Raw genomic sequence first — 19,753 nt, 5'->3', positions numbered from 1 at the left:
TACCTCTAGCTTCAAAACATCATGCTGAAGTTTACGCTGAAATTCGAGGAAGTTTTTGATTGTCAGCTTCCCTTTGAGATCAGCTCCAAAAAAGTAGGTTGTGAGGGCTGAACACAAGCCAGACTTGAGGGTGTTACCAGTAGTAGGACGATCTCTGTGACGCATACCCATACTGGTTTGGGAGCGAATGATGCTCTGAACCTAAAGAGAAGCAAACCCCCATCCAGAAAAACATTACAAAGTGAAAAATTAGAGAAAAGTAGGGAAAATAACTGCCTATTGATTGTTTATTCTTTGCCTTCACTGTGCTACAATTCTTTCTTTTATTTTACTTTACTTAAAAAAATCTTTATTGTTGAAAGTATTATAGATGTATTCTAGCCCACACTAGCTCTCCACCCCATGCTCACAACAATCCTATGAGAGAAGGCCTATGATTATCCTTATTTCACAGATGAGAAATTTGGGGCACATAGAGTTAAACAATTTGCTCAAAGTCAAGTAGCAGCACCAGGATTCTAACACAGATGCCTGATACTTTTATAATTGGGACCCACCTAAAAATATCTCTTCAGAAAAGAATATATATTTGTTTTGAGGCTCAAAACCTCTCTCACAATAAATAATCATTAACCTCACAGCAATACTTTCCTTTTCTCAGGATAATTTAAAAAATTCCACAATTTTCACTACTGATTCTCTAGTTGTGAAGAGTGACAGAACAGTTATAGGCAAATAAATACTTAACATCTAAGAGAGATAACATTTATTAGAATGATATATGAAAATGCAAAATTGGTATGAAATAACTCTCCAAGAAAACATGGGGAATTAGTTCAATCTCTGAGAAGTTTTAAAAGCGCTTTTTGAGAAAGGATAACTTTGGGGACTACAACTATAGCTTAATGATACATATAAAGAGTTTTTTGAGGCAAGTCAGTAATTGCTATAGCTTTTTTGCCCCCACTAGTTCCTGCAGTTTTTTCTACCTCTTTACAAGCTAAAAAACACAGCTATTCAGAACAACTAAAATTTGATACATAAGGGTAAATAATAAAGATATGTTACAGAAATAAACAATATATATAGCCTTGACGTTTAAATAGCCAAATTAGAAAAGCGTAATACTTAAGATTTGTAACAACAAATTTTACCTTAGTTAAATGTTTTTTATTTTACTTGTTATCTATGACCATAAAAATATTTATTTAAGACAACTTAAAAGTCTCAGGCTCTATAAAGGGTGGAAGAGTACAACGGAAAGACTAGGCAGGAGACACGGGGTCTGATTCTGTTTCTCTGTAGTGAGTGTAGAATTTTTGCAAATCATTTAACCTCTTTAAGCCTTATTTTTCTCATTGTTTGCAGAGCACATTATCGCTGTCTTCTAACTCTAGGTTAATATCATAAATGGTTTTGATGATTTTTTCTGGGTTCATATTTTATTTATGTAAATAAGATTGGTTGGCATTTTTATTCATTGACTGATTTTAGATAGAGAGGAAGGGAGAAATAGATAGAGAAACATCAATTTGTTGTTCTACTTATTTATGCATTCATTGGCTGATTCTCGTATGTGCCCTCACTGGGGATTAAACCCACAACCTTGTTGTATTGGAATGACACTCTAACCAATTGAGCTACCCGGCCAGGGCCCAGATTGGTTGACATTTGTTTCTCAGGCACATGGAGACTTAAAATCCAGGTATGTAATAGATTTTAAAATTATTTAAGTTGAAGTTTTTTAGACTTTCTCCTTATTTTTTTAAATATGATTTTTATTGACTTTACAAAGAGAGGAAGGGCAAGAGAAACATCAATGTTGAGAGTGAGACACTGACTGGCTGCCTCCTGTGCACCTCTGACTGGGGATCGAGCCCACAACTGGGACATGTGCCCTGACCAGGAATTGAACCAGTGACCTCGGTGGATGGGTTGATGCTCAACCACTGAGCAACACTGGCTGGGCATAGTTTTTTAGACTTTAAATTGAAATACAGGATAATCAGAAAAGTGCTTCTTCTATTTGAAGGCAATACATAATTCATTTTATCTAAGTGAGAACTAAAGAATTTTCCAATAGCAGTGAACCAGTATTGAATCAGTGTTAGAACCTACCATGATTTAAATTTTGTTTGTGGCTATAAATATTACAGCTTATAGCACTGCTGTTGTGGAAGCTGTATGTTAGCTTCAAAAGTGTGGTGCTGAAAGTAATTGTATATGTGACTGGGGAAAAATGTGTTTAGGGAAAATTAACTAATGCTATAGCATCTTCATTAACTATTAACAATAACATAGTCCAAATACTGTCACACTTATGTGTAAACTATTAATAACTATAAATATTCTTTCATTAAAAACTTTATTGAAAATTACATATCACTAGATTTGTGTGTGTGTGTGTGTGTGTGAAACAGAGAGAGAGAGAGAGAGAGAGAGAGAGAGAGAAATATTAAGTGAAAAATATCCAGAAATAAGCAATTCATAAGTTTTTTTAAAATATATTTTTTATTGCTTTCAGAGAGGAAGGGAGAGAGAGATAGAAACATCAACGATGAGAGAGAATCATTGATTGGCTGCCTCCTACATGCCTCCCACTGGGGACCGAGCCCGTAACCCAGGCATGTGCCCTTGACCGGCATTGAACTTGGGACCCTTTGGTCCGCAGGCCGATGCTCTATCCACTGAGCCAAACCAGCTAGGGTGCAATTCATAAGTTTTAAATTGCATGCCATTCTGGGTAGTGTGATGAAATTTCTGGCCGTCCTGCTTCATCCCACTGGGATGTGAACCATCCCTTTGTCCAGCATATCTATGCTCTATCTGATACCCACCCATTAGTCACTTAGTAGCCATCTCAGTTATCAGATCTATTGTCACGGTATCACAATGCCTGTGTTCAAGTAGGCCTTATTTTACTTAATAGCCCCAAAGCACAGGAGTGCGGTGTGGACAATTAGGATATGCCAAAGAGAAGCCACGAGGTGTATGTATGTTTAGGAAAAATCACAATATGTATAGAGTTTGGTACTATCCAAAGTAGCAGGCATCCGCTGGGGGTCTTGGAACATTTCTCCCTTGGATAAGGGAGGACTGCTCGATGCAGGTATAATACATAGGACAACTATGGCAGAAAGAATGGAGAAGGTAAATGGTATGTGGTTGCAGTTCCCACATTTTATGTGACATAGTAAAATATGAATTCTAAGTAGACTGTATACTTAAGAGTGCAGGATGGCCCCGCTGGTGTGGCTCAGTGGTTGAGCACTGACTCATGAACCAAGAGGTCACAGGTTCGATTTCTAGTCAGAGCACATGCCTGTACTGGGGGCTCGATCCAGAAGGGGGGATGCAGGAGGCAGCTGACCTATGTTTCTCTCTCATTGATGTTTCTATCTCTCTATCCTTCTTCCTTCCTCTCTCTCCCTAAAAAATCAATAAAAACATATTTTTAAAAATGATGGACATAGGGTGCAAATTTGAATAAATGTCTCTAGGTATTTTAAAATATTTGTCTCTGTGCATTTCTTACTTGCCATTCATCCTTGTATTCTGAAACTGTCTAGCGAAGAGTAGCTGTTTGATAAAGGTGGCCTGACTATATGATTGAATATCCATAACTTATTAGCTTCTCAGCATTATAGTCTAACTCATATTGGGAAATCAGAGCAATCTTGACCTTAATCGTATACTCAAATAATTCCTTATGTTTAGAGTTAAAACAAGAAAACCCACGTTAAAAGTTAGTAGTTTTGAAAAATGATACATTAGGTACTTCAAAAATTGGGTAGCATCTGAATCTACTGACCAAGGCCAAGGTAACTCCAAAGCACATGAAACTGGGTTAAATAAGAATGTATTTAAAGGAACTTTCCAGGACAACTTGCCTGTTCAAATTCCTCCATGTCTACTTCTCCATCTCCATTCAAGTCGAACATCTTGAAGGCAATTTCAAAATTTCTCTGAGGAGCTGCAAGTAGAAAGGAAGAAAGGAAGGACAGAAAGGAAGAAGAGAGAGAGGGAGGAAAAAGAAAAATATTTTAGATGGCATTGACAAAAAAAAAAATCAGTCCTTTAAGAAAAACAGATGAACACTAAAAAATAATATCAAGTCATAGAGTACCAACTTATTTATCTAGATCAACCTTTTTGTGATACTCCTTAAAACCAAAAGAGAATTTTAGCATAGCCAGTAAAGACTGCACTTGTCTTTGTGTTTCACTATTCTCTTAAATACGTCTGCTTTGCTTTCTCAGACACAGTCCTCTTAGCTGTGTAATACTAATATTGTTGCTCTGTTACTTAAATATAGTATCATTTGCCTGGGCATGAAAGTCTGTCTGGAGTAAGACATATTGCTGCAAAGAAGTTGAAACGCTCTTTGTCTTGCTTTCTAGCCTCTCCATTTTAAGTACAAGGAGAAGTTCAGTGGATGTCATTCTGCCAACAGGTTATTATCTGTACCACTTTACTCATTATCACAATAGCTCTGTGGTAAGGCAGAAAAATACTGTATACTGTTAGCTGTTCAGCCCCCTATTTCAACCATGTCAGCTGGGTATACAACTTACTGAGTAAAATATACTTAAATGTTAAATTTATGCTAAACTTTAGATCCTGAAAATATGGTATATTTTCTTTCCCTTAAGTGAATGGTGAAAGCTCTTGAAGATTTTCTTATTGTTCCTAGATCAATGAAAACATAATGTACTTATGCATTAGAATAATATGTAAATACAACAGCCCTCTTTCCTCACCATGCTAAATGTTCTGATAGCCCTAGCCAGGTTGCTCAATGGTTAGAGCGTTGGCCTGCAGACTGAAGAGTCGCGAGTTTGATTCGGGTCAAGGGTACGTAACTTGGTTGCAGGCTTAATACCCAACCACTTACAGGAGGCAACCAATACATGTATCTCTCATATGTTGATGTTTCCCCTCTCTCTGTCTCTTCCCCTCCCTTCCATTCACTCTAAAAAAAAAAAAAATCAATGGAAAAAATATCCTTGGGTAAAGATTAACAACAACAAAAAATGTTCTGATAAAGAAAACTTCCTTTGGTGCTTCAAATTTATACAGCTGTAGAGAACAAACCAAAATAAAATATCCTCATACTATTGAAGTAAATTTTCAGCGAATATAACTTTCACTAAAAAAAATTTAAAGATTATATGTAGACAAAAAAAGTGAAAAAGAGCTTAGGACATTATGCATAGTTGTAGAAAGTCCACATTCCCATCTTAGTTAGGAATTTGTCAACAGAAAAGTGAACTTCTAGTCTTAAATTCCAGTTTCAGCTCGATAGCCAGCGAGGGAGGCAAGCTCCTGGTTTTTAGTTCCATGGGTAAAAATGATGTGCCTGTCTACTTCCAATTGCCTGCCTCACCTGATAATGGCCTGCAACTGGTTTGCTCTTCTTTAGGCCACAAGTACAATTACTGAGAAGGATGCAGCCGGGGAATTAGATTTTTATATTATTCACTGCTGCCTCTTAAATTTTCCCTACCTGTCTAGATGCTATCCTTTACTGAAGAGTTACTATGTGCCAAACACTGAGCTGGAAAATTTAAAGCGGTTGAGAATCTGATACTGCACTCTCAATCCTGCAAGGCTTTATTTCTTTATATTTTAGTTAGAGGAGGAAATTGTGCTCAAAATCATACAGCAAATACGTGACGGAACTGGCAAGTGAACCTAGGTCAAGGCTGACTCCAAAGCCCATAATGCTCCCCGGCTTCCAATATGAAGGAAGACAGTAGTACTTATAATAACAAACTCACTGTTTATTCTGATATATTCTGACTTAGAAAAAAACAGCAAACGTGACTCACTGGTTACATCAGTCTCTGCAACAGCTGAGAGTTACAAGTTGTTCATCTCAAAGACATACCTGATATCAAAGAAACACTGCATATGCCATGCTCAGCAGTTTAGACTTGGCTGCACTAACTGGAGACCTATAGGCAACATTAGATTCTCAGACAGGACTGTCAAATGTTTTAAAAAATTCTGAATATGAATTTCTTTAGAGAGGAATACACTCTCCTATTCTCCCCACTGTCTCACATTTGGCCCACTTCACTCACACACATTATCTGCTTACTCCTTGCAGATACCTGAGACTATAATAACTGCAAACAATATGAAGCCACTGAAAGTTTTAAGCAGAGGCGTGACACAATCAAGCAGGCAGTTATGAAGGACTTCTCTGGCTACAGTGGAGGATGAGTTGGAAAACAAGAGCCATCTGCAGAGAAGACCATTGAAGGTCTTATAAATGTTAAAAATAGGCTTGAGCTGATGGCAATGGTAGTAGAGAGGAGAAGACAAATTTGAAATAGCAAGGCAGAAATTATACAACTTGATTATAATCAGCTATGATGAGTTGAGAGTGAAAAGGGATGAGAGCATGACTGGCTTAGGCTACTGGGCAGCTTGCACATCATTAACCAAGAGATATAAGAGATGGAAAAGGTTTGAGGAATAAAGTGAGTTCAGATCAGACCTGCTGAATTCAAGGGGTCAACAGCATATTCAGATGAAAATGTTCAGGAGGTAGTTAGAAGAGAGGGTCTAAAGCTGAGAGTCGTTAGCGTAAGTGTGGTGAACTGCAAGGAGCCTGAAGTGGAGTTGCCAAGGAGGACTGAAGGTTGAGGAGGATAAAGAAAGGGGAGAACGCAGTTGAAAGAGAACAGAAAGGAAGGAGTGACAGAGGAGGTGGCATCACAACATCAGGAGGAAGACAGTCCAAATGAATAGAAATGTAAAAAATTTGGCAACAGCCAGTCAGTATGTTGCTACCTATGAATTAAAGCAGCATTTTCATTCCTATCTCCACTAATTACAGAGGCTACACAGAGTACTTAAAATTTTAGCTTTATCATAATTGTCCTATTAGTTCTGTGAAGGCATGTGCCCGTATCATTTAAATGACTGAATGAGTTACTCTAGCAAATCATAGTTCATATGTCCTCTTACAATTAGGACACAATTCAGTTTACCAAACAAAGCGCACCCTGTACAGCTTTAGGTTTCTTTATCTTTTTATCCTGGCTTAACTACTTTCAAACAGAGTATTTGCTTTATGTGGAGCTACTCAGAGTGTTTAGTAAAATGCATGTGCTGACATTCTAGAGGCTGAGCCCCATGCACTGGTCACTGATAAGGCAAGTCAAGGCAGCAGCTTGCACCTTCTCATTTAGGCTTTACCCGGCCATCAGGGAACATCCTTCGTCCCAGTGTAGTTCTCTCAGCCTATTCAGTCTTCATCTGCTGATCATGTCCAAGTATTTAAGATAAACAAGCAAAAAATCAGCTTGCTTTAAGTGAAATATGCTGCACAGGAATATCCCGTTAGGCAATTCTCTTGAACTTCCCAGTCTCCTCTTAAATGTAGGCTTCAGAATAATTCTGAAATGCAGCTGTTCTGGAAAGCTTTCCGGTGCCTTGTGTACACACTAAGAACCTATTTCCATAGAAAGGTACTGAGAAAGGAATTCTGTTGAATCCCAGGCTACTTACAGAGAGAACAGTGAAGCTTTCCCCTCCCCGTGTTAACAACATATCTACCTCCATGCAGTGATCCCAAAGTGATCGTAACCTATGTAAGAACTGATTAAAACAATAAAATTCCAGAACTCAGCTGATAAATGGTAGAAAAGGGATGCGAATCCAGGCAGTGGGACCCAGGGTCTGAGCATTCAGCTGCTACCATACAACAGCAGAGCCGAAAGCAATGCTGGGGGCAGTGACTGCAGCAGCCCATCATGCAGGGACCCAGAGATGACAAAGGATAAAGAGCCCTTGTGGACAGAGAACCAAGATGGCGGCATAGGTAAACACCGGAGTTTGCTGCCTCGAACAACCACTTCAAAAATACAAGTAAAAGACAGAACGGACATCACCCAGAACCACAGGAAAGCTGGCTGAGGGGAAATTCTTCAACTAGAAGCAAAGAGAACAGCATACTGAGGCTCAGTGCAGAAAATACAAAGGTGCGGAGGTGCGCGCGGAGCGGGCTGGAGGCGGAGGGTGCGGTTGTTGTTTTCAATCGGGAGGGAGGCTCAGGCTCTGAGCTCCAGTTCTGGGCAAATCTCTAGGGACCCAGACTCAAACGGGAGAAGCGGGACTGTCTGGCATCGGTCGGAACACAAGGGCAGCTTTCTCTCCGTGGTTTGCAGTGATTGCTGGGACTCTGAGAGGCAGAGCCTCTGGGGATGGGACTGAGAGCAGCCATAACTGCTCCCTCCGCCCGCCCTGTTTGATCCCTTGTGACCCGCCCCGCCCAAGCCCTGCACAGAGCCATTTGCCAGATAGCCTCAGGCAAAGGCTAGATTAGCACCTCCCCAGAGGACAGAAGTTTTCCCACTGCAGACACAGCTGACTCTCACAGCCAGTTGGCCTGGAGGTCAAATCCCCCCAGTATTAACTACAACAATCCAGGCTTAACTACAACAAGACTGCACACAAAGACCACTAGGGGGTGCACCAAGAAAGCATAAAAAAATGCGGAGACAAAGAAACAGGACAAAATTGTCCATGGAGGATATAGAGTTCAGAACCACACTTTTAAGGGCTCTCAAGAACTGTCTAGAAGCCGCCGATAAACTTAATGAGATCTGCAAGAAATCTAATAAGACCCTCGATGCTATGATAAAGAACCAACTAGAAACTAAGCATACACTGACTGAAATAAAGAATATTATACAGACTCCCAACAGCAGACCAGAGGAGCACAAGAATCAAGTCAAAGATTTGAAATGCGAAGAAGCAAAAAACACCCAACCGGAAAAGCAAAATGAAAAAAGAATCTGAAAATACGAAGACAGTGTAAGGAGTCTCTGGGACAGCTTCAAGCGTATCAACATCAGAATTATAGGGGTGCCAGAAGAAGAGAGAGACCAAGATATTGAAAACCTATTTGAAGAAATAATGACAGAAAACTTCCCCTACCTGGTGAAAGAAATAGACTTACAAGTCCAGGAAGCGCAGAGAACCCCAAACAAAAGGAATCCAAAGAGGACCACACCAAGACACATCATAATTAAAATGCCAAGAGCAAAAGACAAAGAGAGAATCTTAAAAGCAGCAAGAGAAAGAAAGTCAGTTACCTACAAGGGAGTACCCATACGACTGTCAGCGGATTTCTCAACAGAAACCATGCAGGCCAGAAGAGAGTGGCAAGAAATATTTAAAGTGATGAATGCCAAGAACCTACAACCAAGATTACTTTATCCAGCAAAGCTATCATTCAGAATTGAAGGTCAGATAAAGAGCTTCACAGATAAGGACAAGCTAAAGGAGTTCATCACCACCAAACCAGTATTATATGAAATGCTGAAAGGTATCCTGTAAGAAGAGGAAGAAGAAGAAAAAGGTAAAGATACAAATTATGAACAACAAATATGCATCTATCAACAAGTGAATCTAAGAATCAAGTGAATGAATAATCTGATGAACAGAATGAACTGTTGATTATAATAGAATCAGGGACATAGAAAGGGAATGGACTGACTATTCTTGGGGGGGAAAGGGGTGTGGGAGATGCGGGAAGAGACTGGACAAAAATCGTGCACCTATGGATGAGGACAGTGGGTGGGGAGTGAGGGTGGAGGGTGGGGTGGGAACTGGAAGGAGGGGAGTTATGGGGGGAAAAAAAGAGGAACAAATGTAATAATCTGAACAATAAAGATTTAATTATAAAAAACAAAAACAATAAAATTCCATGCAAAGTTCATTACTATACAGCTTTTACTCAGAATTCCACAACAATCTTTGCTATAGGAAATGGAGATACAATAGGGTCTGTTCTAGTTAAGTATCATTTTTACATTACTCTATAGTAACAATAACAACTCTAGACTGTTCTTTGAAGCACAGATTTTTCTACTTTGCTCTTTTATAGAAAATGCAGAGTAGGACTCTAATTTTGGCTCTTCCAACAATATAATGAGTCATTACATCTTAAATTCTTTTTTGGCAGTACTGATAGAATGAATAGGTTAGCCCTGGCCAGTGTGGCTCAGTTGGCACCAAAAGGTCAAGGTTCAATTCCTTGTCAGGGCACATACTTAGGTTGCTGATTAAATCTCCAGTCCAGGTCAGGGCAAGTGTGGGAGGCAGCTGATTGATGTTTCTCTCTCACATCTATCTCTCTCTCCCCCACCCTGTCTCTCTAAAAATCAATGAAAATGTCCTCAAGTGAGGATTTTTAAAAAAAGAGGATAGGTTAGATTCTTATTTTCTGTTGGTTAGATGCTCCCAATGATGGGGGGGTGTGGGCGGGGAGACTTAGAATCTGATAGATAGAGCATCTGAATTAATCTGAAAGATAGTCATATTATTTTGAAATTCTGAAATACATATACGTATAGGAATAGAGGGTTAAGTTTTTCTCTTTTCTAAGTTTCATTTCTCAGGCTGGTGCACTTGTGTACTCCCTTTAATCATGAGCAAAGTGATTGAGGACGTGATTCATTTCTGGACAATGTACACTGTACCCAGCAAGCAAGCAGAACTGTTAAGCATGGTCAGGCCAACACCACAGGAGCCAAGACATCATCTCATCGCCTGACAACCAAGAACAATAGTTGAATTCTGCTACCCCCAGGACTGAATGTAACTGCATTCTGTTCCCAACCTCATCCCAGTCCATTTTCCTTATATAATCTTGTCCCCTGCACCTTGCTGTAAGACAGGTTTTGGATGCTTGCAAGCTCCCTGTCTTCTTGTTTGGCTAGCCCTCTCAATAAATGCTTTATATGAGCCAACCCTGCCTCCATTATGGGACATTGCGAAGGCAGCCCGAGCCCACCTGGGGGTTTCCCGGTAACACCATCACAGAATTCCTACCTGCACCATTCCTGTTTTAAAATGATGCTGTAGGACAAATGAGGTAACTAATATGCAATATCAGAGAACTCTGAATTAGGAAAATACTTTAGAACATAATGAACTTCTAGTCAATGATCAACCTCACTACTGAATTTCTAAGGATGATCACATAGCCTTTGATTATTTCTAAGAGGAAGGTCATCACTTCTGAAGTCTAACCATGGTTGGGATTATTAATTGAGCTTTTTATCTAATGTAGAGCCCAAATCCAAACGTGTGCAGCTCTTACACATCTCATCATTTAATTTTTTAGAGAAATAAAAAAGTATATCTGCTTCCTCACTTATTTGATAGCTCTCTAAGAACATAAAAACATATTCTCGTGTGTCTATTAAGTTTCTCAGAGTTTATTTCCAGGCTTCAATATCCTAATAGCCTTCCTTTGGGGTACTTCAGATAACTAATGACTCCCTTAAGCACAGAATCCTAAATATAGTTAATTGTGGAATGAGTTATCCTTTCTATAAATAACAGGACACATACACGTTTTCTTTTGCCGAAATGAAATAAGACATGTATGTTTTGACTCATCGATACATGTGAACATTTCCCTATGCTAATGAATCTCTGCCTTACATACATTAAGTGCTACACTGAATTTCATTGCAAAATTAATTGTAATTTGTTAAGCCATCTGTTTGATATTTGAGTTATTTCCAATTTATTTTTTGATCATCAGCATCATTATACATACAATCATTTTATTAGCCTAAACTTACAGAAATGGAATTGCTGGGCCAAAGAGTAAACACTTATGAAAGTGTTTGATAAACATAGTCAAGATTCTAAAAAGGTATGCAAATATATGCTCTCACCAATACTATCTTGGCAATTAAATTTGTGTCACTCCAATAGTTAATTCTTTAAAAAATATGTTTTTATTGATTTCAGAGAGGAAAGGAGAGGGAGAGAGAGAGACAGAAACATCAATGGTGAGAGAGAATCATCGATCGGCTGCCTCCTGCATGCCCTGCACTGGGGATCGAGCCTGCAACTCAGGCATGTGCCCTGACCGGGAATCGAAACGTGACCTCTTGGTTCATAGGTCAACACTCAACCACTGAGCCATGCCAGCTAGGCTCTAATAGTTAATTCTGATGCACAAATGGTTTAGATGCAATATGGATTTGGTAGTCAAAAGAGAAGAAAAAGAGAAGAAAAACCTAATTGTCCCTTTAAAAGAGGTCATCGATTCTAATCTTTATCCCAGTTGCTTGGAGTCCTTTAAGACCTTTGAAAGTGATCTAAATTTAGGAAAGACTTTGTTCACATCATGTAGTTTGAGCCCAACTTTAACTGTAGCTAAGCTAGCATAACTGTAGGGCAGACCTAGTGGGTAAAGCTGCCCATGATGCAAGGCACAGCCATGATGCCTACACTCTGTATTGCTCCTGGACAAACCCCTAACCTGTGATTTACTGGTCAGTCAGAGGTAGCCAGGACCCCATCAGAACAGGTTCGGGTGGGGAAAGGTTCAGCTGCTATTTCTAACAGCACTTACTGGAAGGATCTGGTTAGAAGACCCATGTTTCTACTCTGACAAATTCTGACCATAAGAAAAAAAACACAGAGAAATTAAATGTATATTCTTAGAACAAATTCAAAATTCAGAATTACTTAGTCTTGTTTTTACTTGAAAATCTTAAGTCAATGAAAGAAACGATATGAGACAGTTACTATGAGCTAATTATCATTACATATAGACTCTACAATGGCTACAAAGAGGGCTCCATTCTTTACTGCCTGTCAGTGTGATTTATTTAATGTCAGTTGGCAAATTTTTCTAAATAGTATAAAACACTAAATGTCAAGAACCTGAGTTTAAATACTTCATAAGAAGACTGAAATTTTTCTGAATTCGTTTAGCAAGGTTTTCATGGAACACTATTCAGAAATGTATTCCAGAAAATACATTTCAGCCCTGATTCTCAAAAAAAAAGAAAAAGATTTATAATTTAACACCTGAAGAAAAGAAATAGAAATAGCTGATGTTTCTAGTCCACAGTGCATAACCCATCTTTGAGCTATATTTCATCCTCAGTTACTGATGACCTTCTGAGAGCTGCCAGGAACAGTCTTTCATTTAAATTGCTCTTCCTTACACTGCTGACAGTTGTGCTAAGGAAGAGTATTCAATGCCAGAGATGTCAAAAAGCTTAGATTCCCTGAGAGTTCCCGGGAGAGAGATTCTAAAAGGAATGCCAGCGCTTTACCCTTGCGTTAAGGTCATGTTCTACTTTAGGATTTATTTTCTTCAAATGCATGTTACTATTTTTATGGCCAATTGACATATACCTTTGTGACAGACCCCCACCTCTGTCTTCACAGATCTGAAACCATAATCATCTGCTTTCATTTTATTCTATGTAGTTTCATTCCACTCCATGTGCTCAATACTAGCCAAAGTGACAGCTTATGCCAAGATACAACTTACTGTATAGATACTTAGAATTAGCTGCTTTAATAAAGAGCTTGGGTATTTACTTAATCTACATTAAGTTGAAGGACCCTCTTTACATGTGACTAGGTTTGGCATTCACCCAAAATCTACTTTGTTTTTCAGTTTAGTGTTCAAATAGAAAAGTGTAGTTATTGTCATAATTTTTTACCTTTCATCATGTCTATATACATAGAGAATACTTCAAAACCGTTTTAAGTGCAAGGCAGGAGGCAAAGGCTATTTGGAGCAATATAAAATTTTAGTATGCATACTAAAATAATTATTCAGAAAAATTATTGGATATTTATTTAGCAAACAAATATATACAGTGCCAGATACTGTGCTGAATATCTTCTCTAGAAGGGGCAGTGATTAGGCAAACCATTCCATCAAAAATCACTATTTTTTGCCTTAACTTCCTTTTTGTAACCTCAAATTCCCTAGCACAACACATAACAATTTTCTAAAGTTGTTTCAGGAATAGGTAAGCAACACATTATGAAGCCTAAGCATAACCAAACATTATTAAGTTTTGGTTTTTAGGGAAAGGTAAGCTGTATACTAGTAGGTGGACCAATACATTTGATGTAAAAAATGAGGCTCATAGACCATAAGCAAAGATCTTGAAACATCATCAATTACTGAGGACTAAATTCCTACCAGCCATCCCAACCATCAACAGAACAAAAACAGGACAGGATAGAGCCTGAGGATAGGACACAAGTAAGAAGAATTGTAGGAGGCTGGAATCTGGAAAAGTTTCTATCACCTGTTCTAGGGAAATGAAGGAAAGACCATGGCAGCAAGCAAACTGAGGCTCCTTTGACACTGTAGTCAAGGATATGGAGATGAACTAGGTTCCTTTCTAACTAGAAGAAACTCAGGGAAGCCACATCTCAAATATTCTTTCTTTCAAATACTTTAAAAATGACTATTAGGAGAGCATTATGCTAAGTGAAATAAGCCAGTCAGAGAAAGATAAATAGCACATGATCTCATTCATTTGTGGATTATAGAGAACAACATAGACTGATGAACAGGGACAGATCCAAAGACAGAGAAACAGCAATCAGACTATTAATCCCCAGAGGGAAAGTAGTGGAGGGTGGGGGTAAGGGGAAGAGATCAACCAAAGGACTTGTATGCATGCATATAAGTCAAACCAATGGACATGGACAAGAGGGGGATGAGAGCATGAGTTGGGAGGGGGGCGGGGTAGGATGGGGGTTAATGGGGGGGGGAATGAGGACACATTTGTAATTCCTTAACTAATAAAGAATTTAAAGATAAAAAACCCCAATAAAGACAAATTTTTAAAAAATAAAATAAAAAATAAAAATGACTATTAGTAGGATACAGTGTCAGATACTTTGGGGATACAAAACCACATGATAAAGTTCCTACTTCAAGATATTATTTATAGCCTGGCCAGTGTGGGTCAGTGATTGAACATCCAGTCAGGAACCAAGAGGTCACCAGTCCAATTCCCAGTCAGGGCAAATGCTGGGGTTATGGGCTCGATCCTCAGTAAGGGGCATGCAGGAGGCAGCCAATCGATGAAGTTTCTCTCTCATCGATGTTTCCATCTCTTTATCCCTTTCCCTTCCTCTCTCCTTAAGAATCAATACAAAACATATTTTTAAAAAATATATTATTTATAGGGGATCCAAGATGGCAGTGAATAAGTGGGATCTACCCTTACCTCTTACCAGGACCAAACTAGAATTACAACTAAATTACAGAACAATCATCCTGAATAACCAACTGAAGACCAGCTGAAGCGAAGTCTTATAACCAAAGATTTACAGAATAAGCCACACTGAGACTGGAGGGTGGAGACTCGAAAAGGGCTGGCCCCATTCCCACAGGCAGAGGCTAAGATCCTGGAGGGATAACTCAGCTGCAAAAAGGTTCCCTCTGAGAAGAGTGGGTCTCAGCCCCAAGCTGAGCTCCAGTCCAGAGCACCAGGCTGGGAAGAAGTGCCCAGTTAACATCTGGCTGTGAAAATAGGCAGGGATTCTGTCCACCAAGAAGAGACCAGAGGCAGCTAGAGAAAGGTTCCCTCTTAAAGGGCCAATACAAGACCACATTCACAGCCACTCCCCCCTGGGCTCCGGTAAAGGGAGGGCAGAGCAGACCAGAATCACAGAAGAAGAACTCGTGTTTGTGGTTCTGGGGAGAGAGCTGAAGAAACAGCCGCCAGGATCCCAGTGCTGAGCCCTCTCCCACACTGCAGGTGCCATCTTTCTTGGGTAGAACTCTCCCCAGCCTGGGGGATCAATAGCTCCACCCTCTGGACTCCCTGTCACCCCGCCCTGTGGAGTTGGTACCCTGCTGAGGAGTGAGCTGTCTAGGCTGGGGTGTAGGGACCTGGGCGGACTCAGGGAGCATCAGTAACTGAGTTGTGTGGATTTGGGGCAGGGGCAATTCCTCTTACTTTCCTTGCACACCTGACTGGCATTTCCCCCTAATGGGAGATCCACTCCCTTCCTGACTCCTGGTGGCTCCATCCTGCCAAGGTCTGGGCGGAAGCTGGGACAAATTGAGTTGTGTGGTTCAGGGACAAGGGACAGAGGCCATTCATCCCACATTCGCCCAAGCCTGACCAGCACCTGCCCCTCACGGAAGAGCCACTAGGCCCATCCTCTCAACTCCCAGAGGCCCTGTCCTGCCGAGATTTGGCTCCTGGCAGAATCCGAGACAGACTGAATTGTGTGGCTCTAGGATGGGGCCATTTTCCCTTGTATGCCTGAGTGCAGCAGAGCCCTCCATTCACATGGCCAAATCTGCTCTATTTGGGCCTGATAAACTCTGCTGCCTCACCTGATGACTCCCCGAGAACCTGCCCCAACACAAAGACGTGCGAGTACCCAGGGGGTGTCAGCTAGACTTGGTAAACCTGGTGACTTTTGCTGAGTGGCCTCCCACCCTGCACTGGCACCGAGTGTGAACCTGTGTCAGTCCGGTGAACACCACTCGCCCTTACCTGGTGACTCACTGAGAAGCAACCTCATGAACTCCAGGACTGCAGAGGCCTTTTCACTGATTAAGCCTAATAGGCAGCCTGCAGGCAGAGGCAGACGGAGGCAGACCTTGGGATGCCTTGGGACTCTAGCTGACCTGCTCCCAGGCCCAGGACTGATAAAAGCTGGCCTTGGTATGCAGCTTGGTCCTTTCCATGCACAACCAGGCCCAGCAGAGGCAGCCATGAACTGTGGATAGCTTTGTAGCTCCAAACAGGTTGTCTAGGGCCAGTCACAGGCAGTGTGTAACATTGGCCCGCACCAGAGTTCCTCCCAAGAGGCCCAGAAACAAGGCATCCAGTGGCCAGCTTCAGATAACATCAGAGCAGAATCCACGCTATAGCATTTCCTTGCTTTAGATTTTTTCTAACAGCTTTTCAAAGATTAATAGTAAATAGTAAGGAAGATGCTTAATATTCACCTATTATGAATATTATTCTCTCTAGGGTTGTTTTTATGTTATTAGCCCACAGGGTTAATAATGTTAGTTAGGACACATATGAAGACAAAGAGCACAACATAAATATTTCATAATTGTCAATGGCCAAAATTCAGAGTCTAAATTATATTATCATTATCGAGTAAAACTTAGCATTAGCAAAGTGATGGAAATCAATAAATAATATGTAGCATTCTAGATAAACCTTGATGACCCTTTTCTGTACCACGTTATGGAGAAAAATCTCTGACTTCTATTATTAGATTTAAGACCATCAGCTAATGTTGCAGTCAGTAAGTGCTGAGAATTAAGCCATTAATAACCATTCTTCTATATTCTCAGTCAAATCCTATTAAATTACTTTAAAGATCAGAGACTCTATATTAACAGTTTCTTTATCTTGCCTAGAATGAATCTGAATTTATTTTATTAATATTTGTTTAGTAAATACTTAATATTCTATTTGATACAAATGCTACAGCCTGCAACAGAGTCCCTCAGCCTGGCCTGTGCCCTCTCGCAGTCTGGGACCCCTCGGGAGATAACGACCTGCTGGCTTAGGCCTGCTCCCAGGTGGCAGAGGGCAGGCCCAATCCCTAGGTGCAGCCCCTTGTCGGGCTCAGAGCAGGGCAGATTGGGGAGTTGGGGCACCACCCCCTGTCACTCACAGAGCAGGGCCCATCAGGGGGGTTGGGGCGCTGCCCCGTCACGCAGAGCAGGGCCCATCAGGGGGTTGGGGCGCTGCCCTCTATCACCCACAGAGCAGGGCTGAGCAGGGGGTTGGGGCGCCGCCACTCTCACACTCAGGGCAGGGCCGATGGGGAGGTTATGGCTCTACCCCGTCACACACAGAGCAGGGCCCGTGGGGGGGGGGGTTGGGGCGACACACCCTGTCACACACAGAGCAGGGCCGATCAGGGGGTTGGGGCACCCCACCCTGTCACACACAGAGCCGCAGGGCAATCAGGGGGTTGCGGAGCTCCTCCCTATCAGGCACAGAGCAGGGCTGATCAGGGGGTTGGGGCGCCTTCCCCTATCATGAACAGAGCAGGGTGGATAGGGAGGTTGTGGCCCCAACCCGTCACACACACAGCCGCAGGGCGATCAGGGGGTTTGGGCGTTGCCCCGTCAAGCTGATCCCGGTGTTGGAAGGCCTCGCGGCTCCGCTGATCCCGGTGCTGGGAGGCATATTACCCTTTTACTATATAGAATAGAGGCCTGGTGCACAGGTGGGTGCCGGCTGGTTTGCCCTGAAGGGTGTCCTGGATCAGGGTGGGGGTCCCCACTGGGGTGCTTGGCCAGCCTGGGTGAGGGGCTGAGGGCTGTTTTCAGGCTGGGGGTGACTGAAGCTCCCAACCGCTCCTTTTTTTCTTTTTTATTCTGGGCCAGCTTTAGCTTTGAGGCTTGGCTCCAGCTCTTAGGCCTCCGCTGCTGAAAGTAGGTTTCTGGCCTTTGCTTACAATGTTGCGATCCTGCTGGCTAAAGCCCCACGGACTAAAGCAGGTTTCTGGGGTTTTGTTTAGCTTCTATATTTGTTACATAGTTGCTTAGAGTTGCAGCTAAGAGGCCTGCAGTGGCAGGCAGGGAACGTTGGAGTCCTCCGTCACTGAAGCAAACAAGCCTCATGTTAGTTTCAAGCTGCCTGGCTGCTGGCCGCCATCTTGGCTGGCAGTTAATTTGCATATCGCCCTGATTAGCCAATGGGAAGGGTAGCGGTCGTACACTAATTACCATGTTTCTCTTTTATTAGATAGGATATAGATAGTATGTTTTAGAGAAGTAGCTTTGTTAATTTTATTTTTAGGAGAAGTAGTTATAAATCAAGAAAGAAATTTAATGATTTACTCTCTCTATATGTGTGTGTATATACATGTATATGTATTCCTCAAATTTTATTTTTGACAACATAGTGTAGTTCTGAAAGTACTTTGAGTTTCCAAATGTCAATCCAGTTGGGTAGAATGTTCATATTCTTCAATATGATGGTAATTTCTTGAACACTGAGTCAATTAATTTTGCAAAAAACAGCTAATCAGAAATATGACAGTCCTGCCTGGCTGAAGTGGCTCAGCTGGATGGAATGTCATCTCGTATACCAAAAGGTGGTGAGTTTGATTCCTGGTCAAGGGAAAAACCCACGTTGCGGGTTCCATCCCCAGCCAGGCATGTGAGGGAGGCAACCAATCGATGTTTCTCTCACACATCAATCTTTCTCTGTCTTCCTCTCTCTAAAATCAATTAAAAAATAAAATAAATTAATAATAAATATGACAGTCCTGCATTATCAGGGTTATGCCATTCACATTGCTCTGGCTGGTTGTCTGTTGGAAATCTCAAGGACAGGCCCTGTTGTCCACCATTTAGTGCATCTAGACTGTAATGATCCCTTGTTATTCACAGGAAGTTGATCCAATGAGTGCCTCACTTTCTATCATCCTAGCAGCAATTTGGACATGGGAAAGAACTGATCTCAGTGTAACTTCTGTGGTACATTTCCCCTTGTGGCTTATTAGAAAAAGTGGACAACGCAGTGTACAACATTCAACATGCCCATTATCTACAGAAGAGTTAATGCCTAGTCTCTTCACCATCCAGCCTTAGAGGCACTATGCTAATTTATGGCTTATCAATGCTGAAAATGTGACCACAGCAGTAAAACAAAGCAACAGGAGCCCAGATACTGTGGTTGGCCTGGGTTCAAACCCTGCATCACCAATTTACTGTGGGACTCGGGGCAAGTTTTTTATATGTAAACCTCTCTTATGTCTCCACTTCCTCGTCTGTAAAATGAAGGTAATAATAGTGTAAACATTATCAGGTTGATGTAAGGAAAATATATTGTAATCAGAGTTACCAAAGGAGAGGACAGAAAAGCAAAGAAGTATTTGAAGACATGATGGCTGAAATGATTAGATGGAAACTATAAACCTATAAATACAAAAAGTTCAAACAACTTCA

General features: G+C 41.2%; 1 protein-coding gene across 1 annotated transcript in view; it reads right to left on the bottom strand.

Annotated features, from left to right (window-relative positions):
* The window catches only part of MICU1 (mitochondrial calcium uptake 1), a 170,281-nt gene that overhangs the window by 75,800 nt on the left and 74,728 nt on the right, over positions 1 to 19,753 (bottom strand). The window contains exons 8-9 of the mRNA XM_059662425.1: positions 3,891 to 3,973; positions 4 to 201 (exon numbers count right to left, since the gene is read on the bottom strand). Of these exons, the coding sequence (XP_059518408.1) occupies positions 4 to 201; positions 3,891 to 3,973 (281 nt within the window). The remainder of the gene's footprint in view (positions 1 to 3; positions 202 to 3,890; positions 3,974 to 19,753) is intronic.

Source organism: Myotis daubentonii, chromosome 13 (assembly GCF_963259705.1).
Source record: "Myotis daubentonii chromosome 13, mMyoDau2.1, whole genome shotgun sequence".
Lineage (NCBI taxonomy): Eukaryota > Metazoa > Chordata > Mammalia > Chiroptera > Vespertilionidae > Myotis > Myotis daubentonii.
The sequence above is the reverse complement of the archived record's forward strand: the minus strand, read 5'-3'. Positions and strand labels throughout refer to the sequence as shown.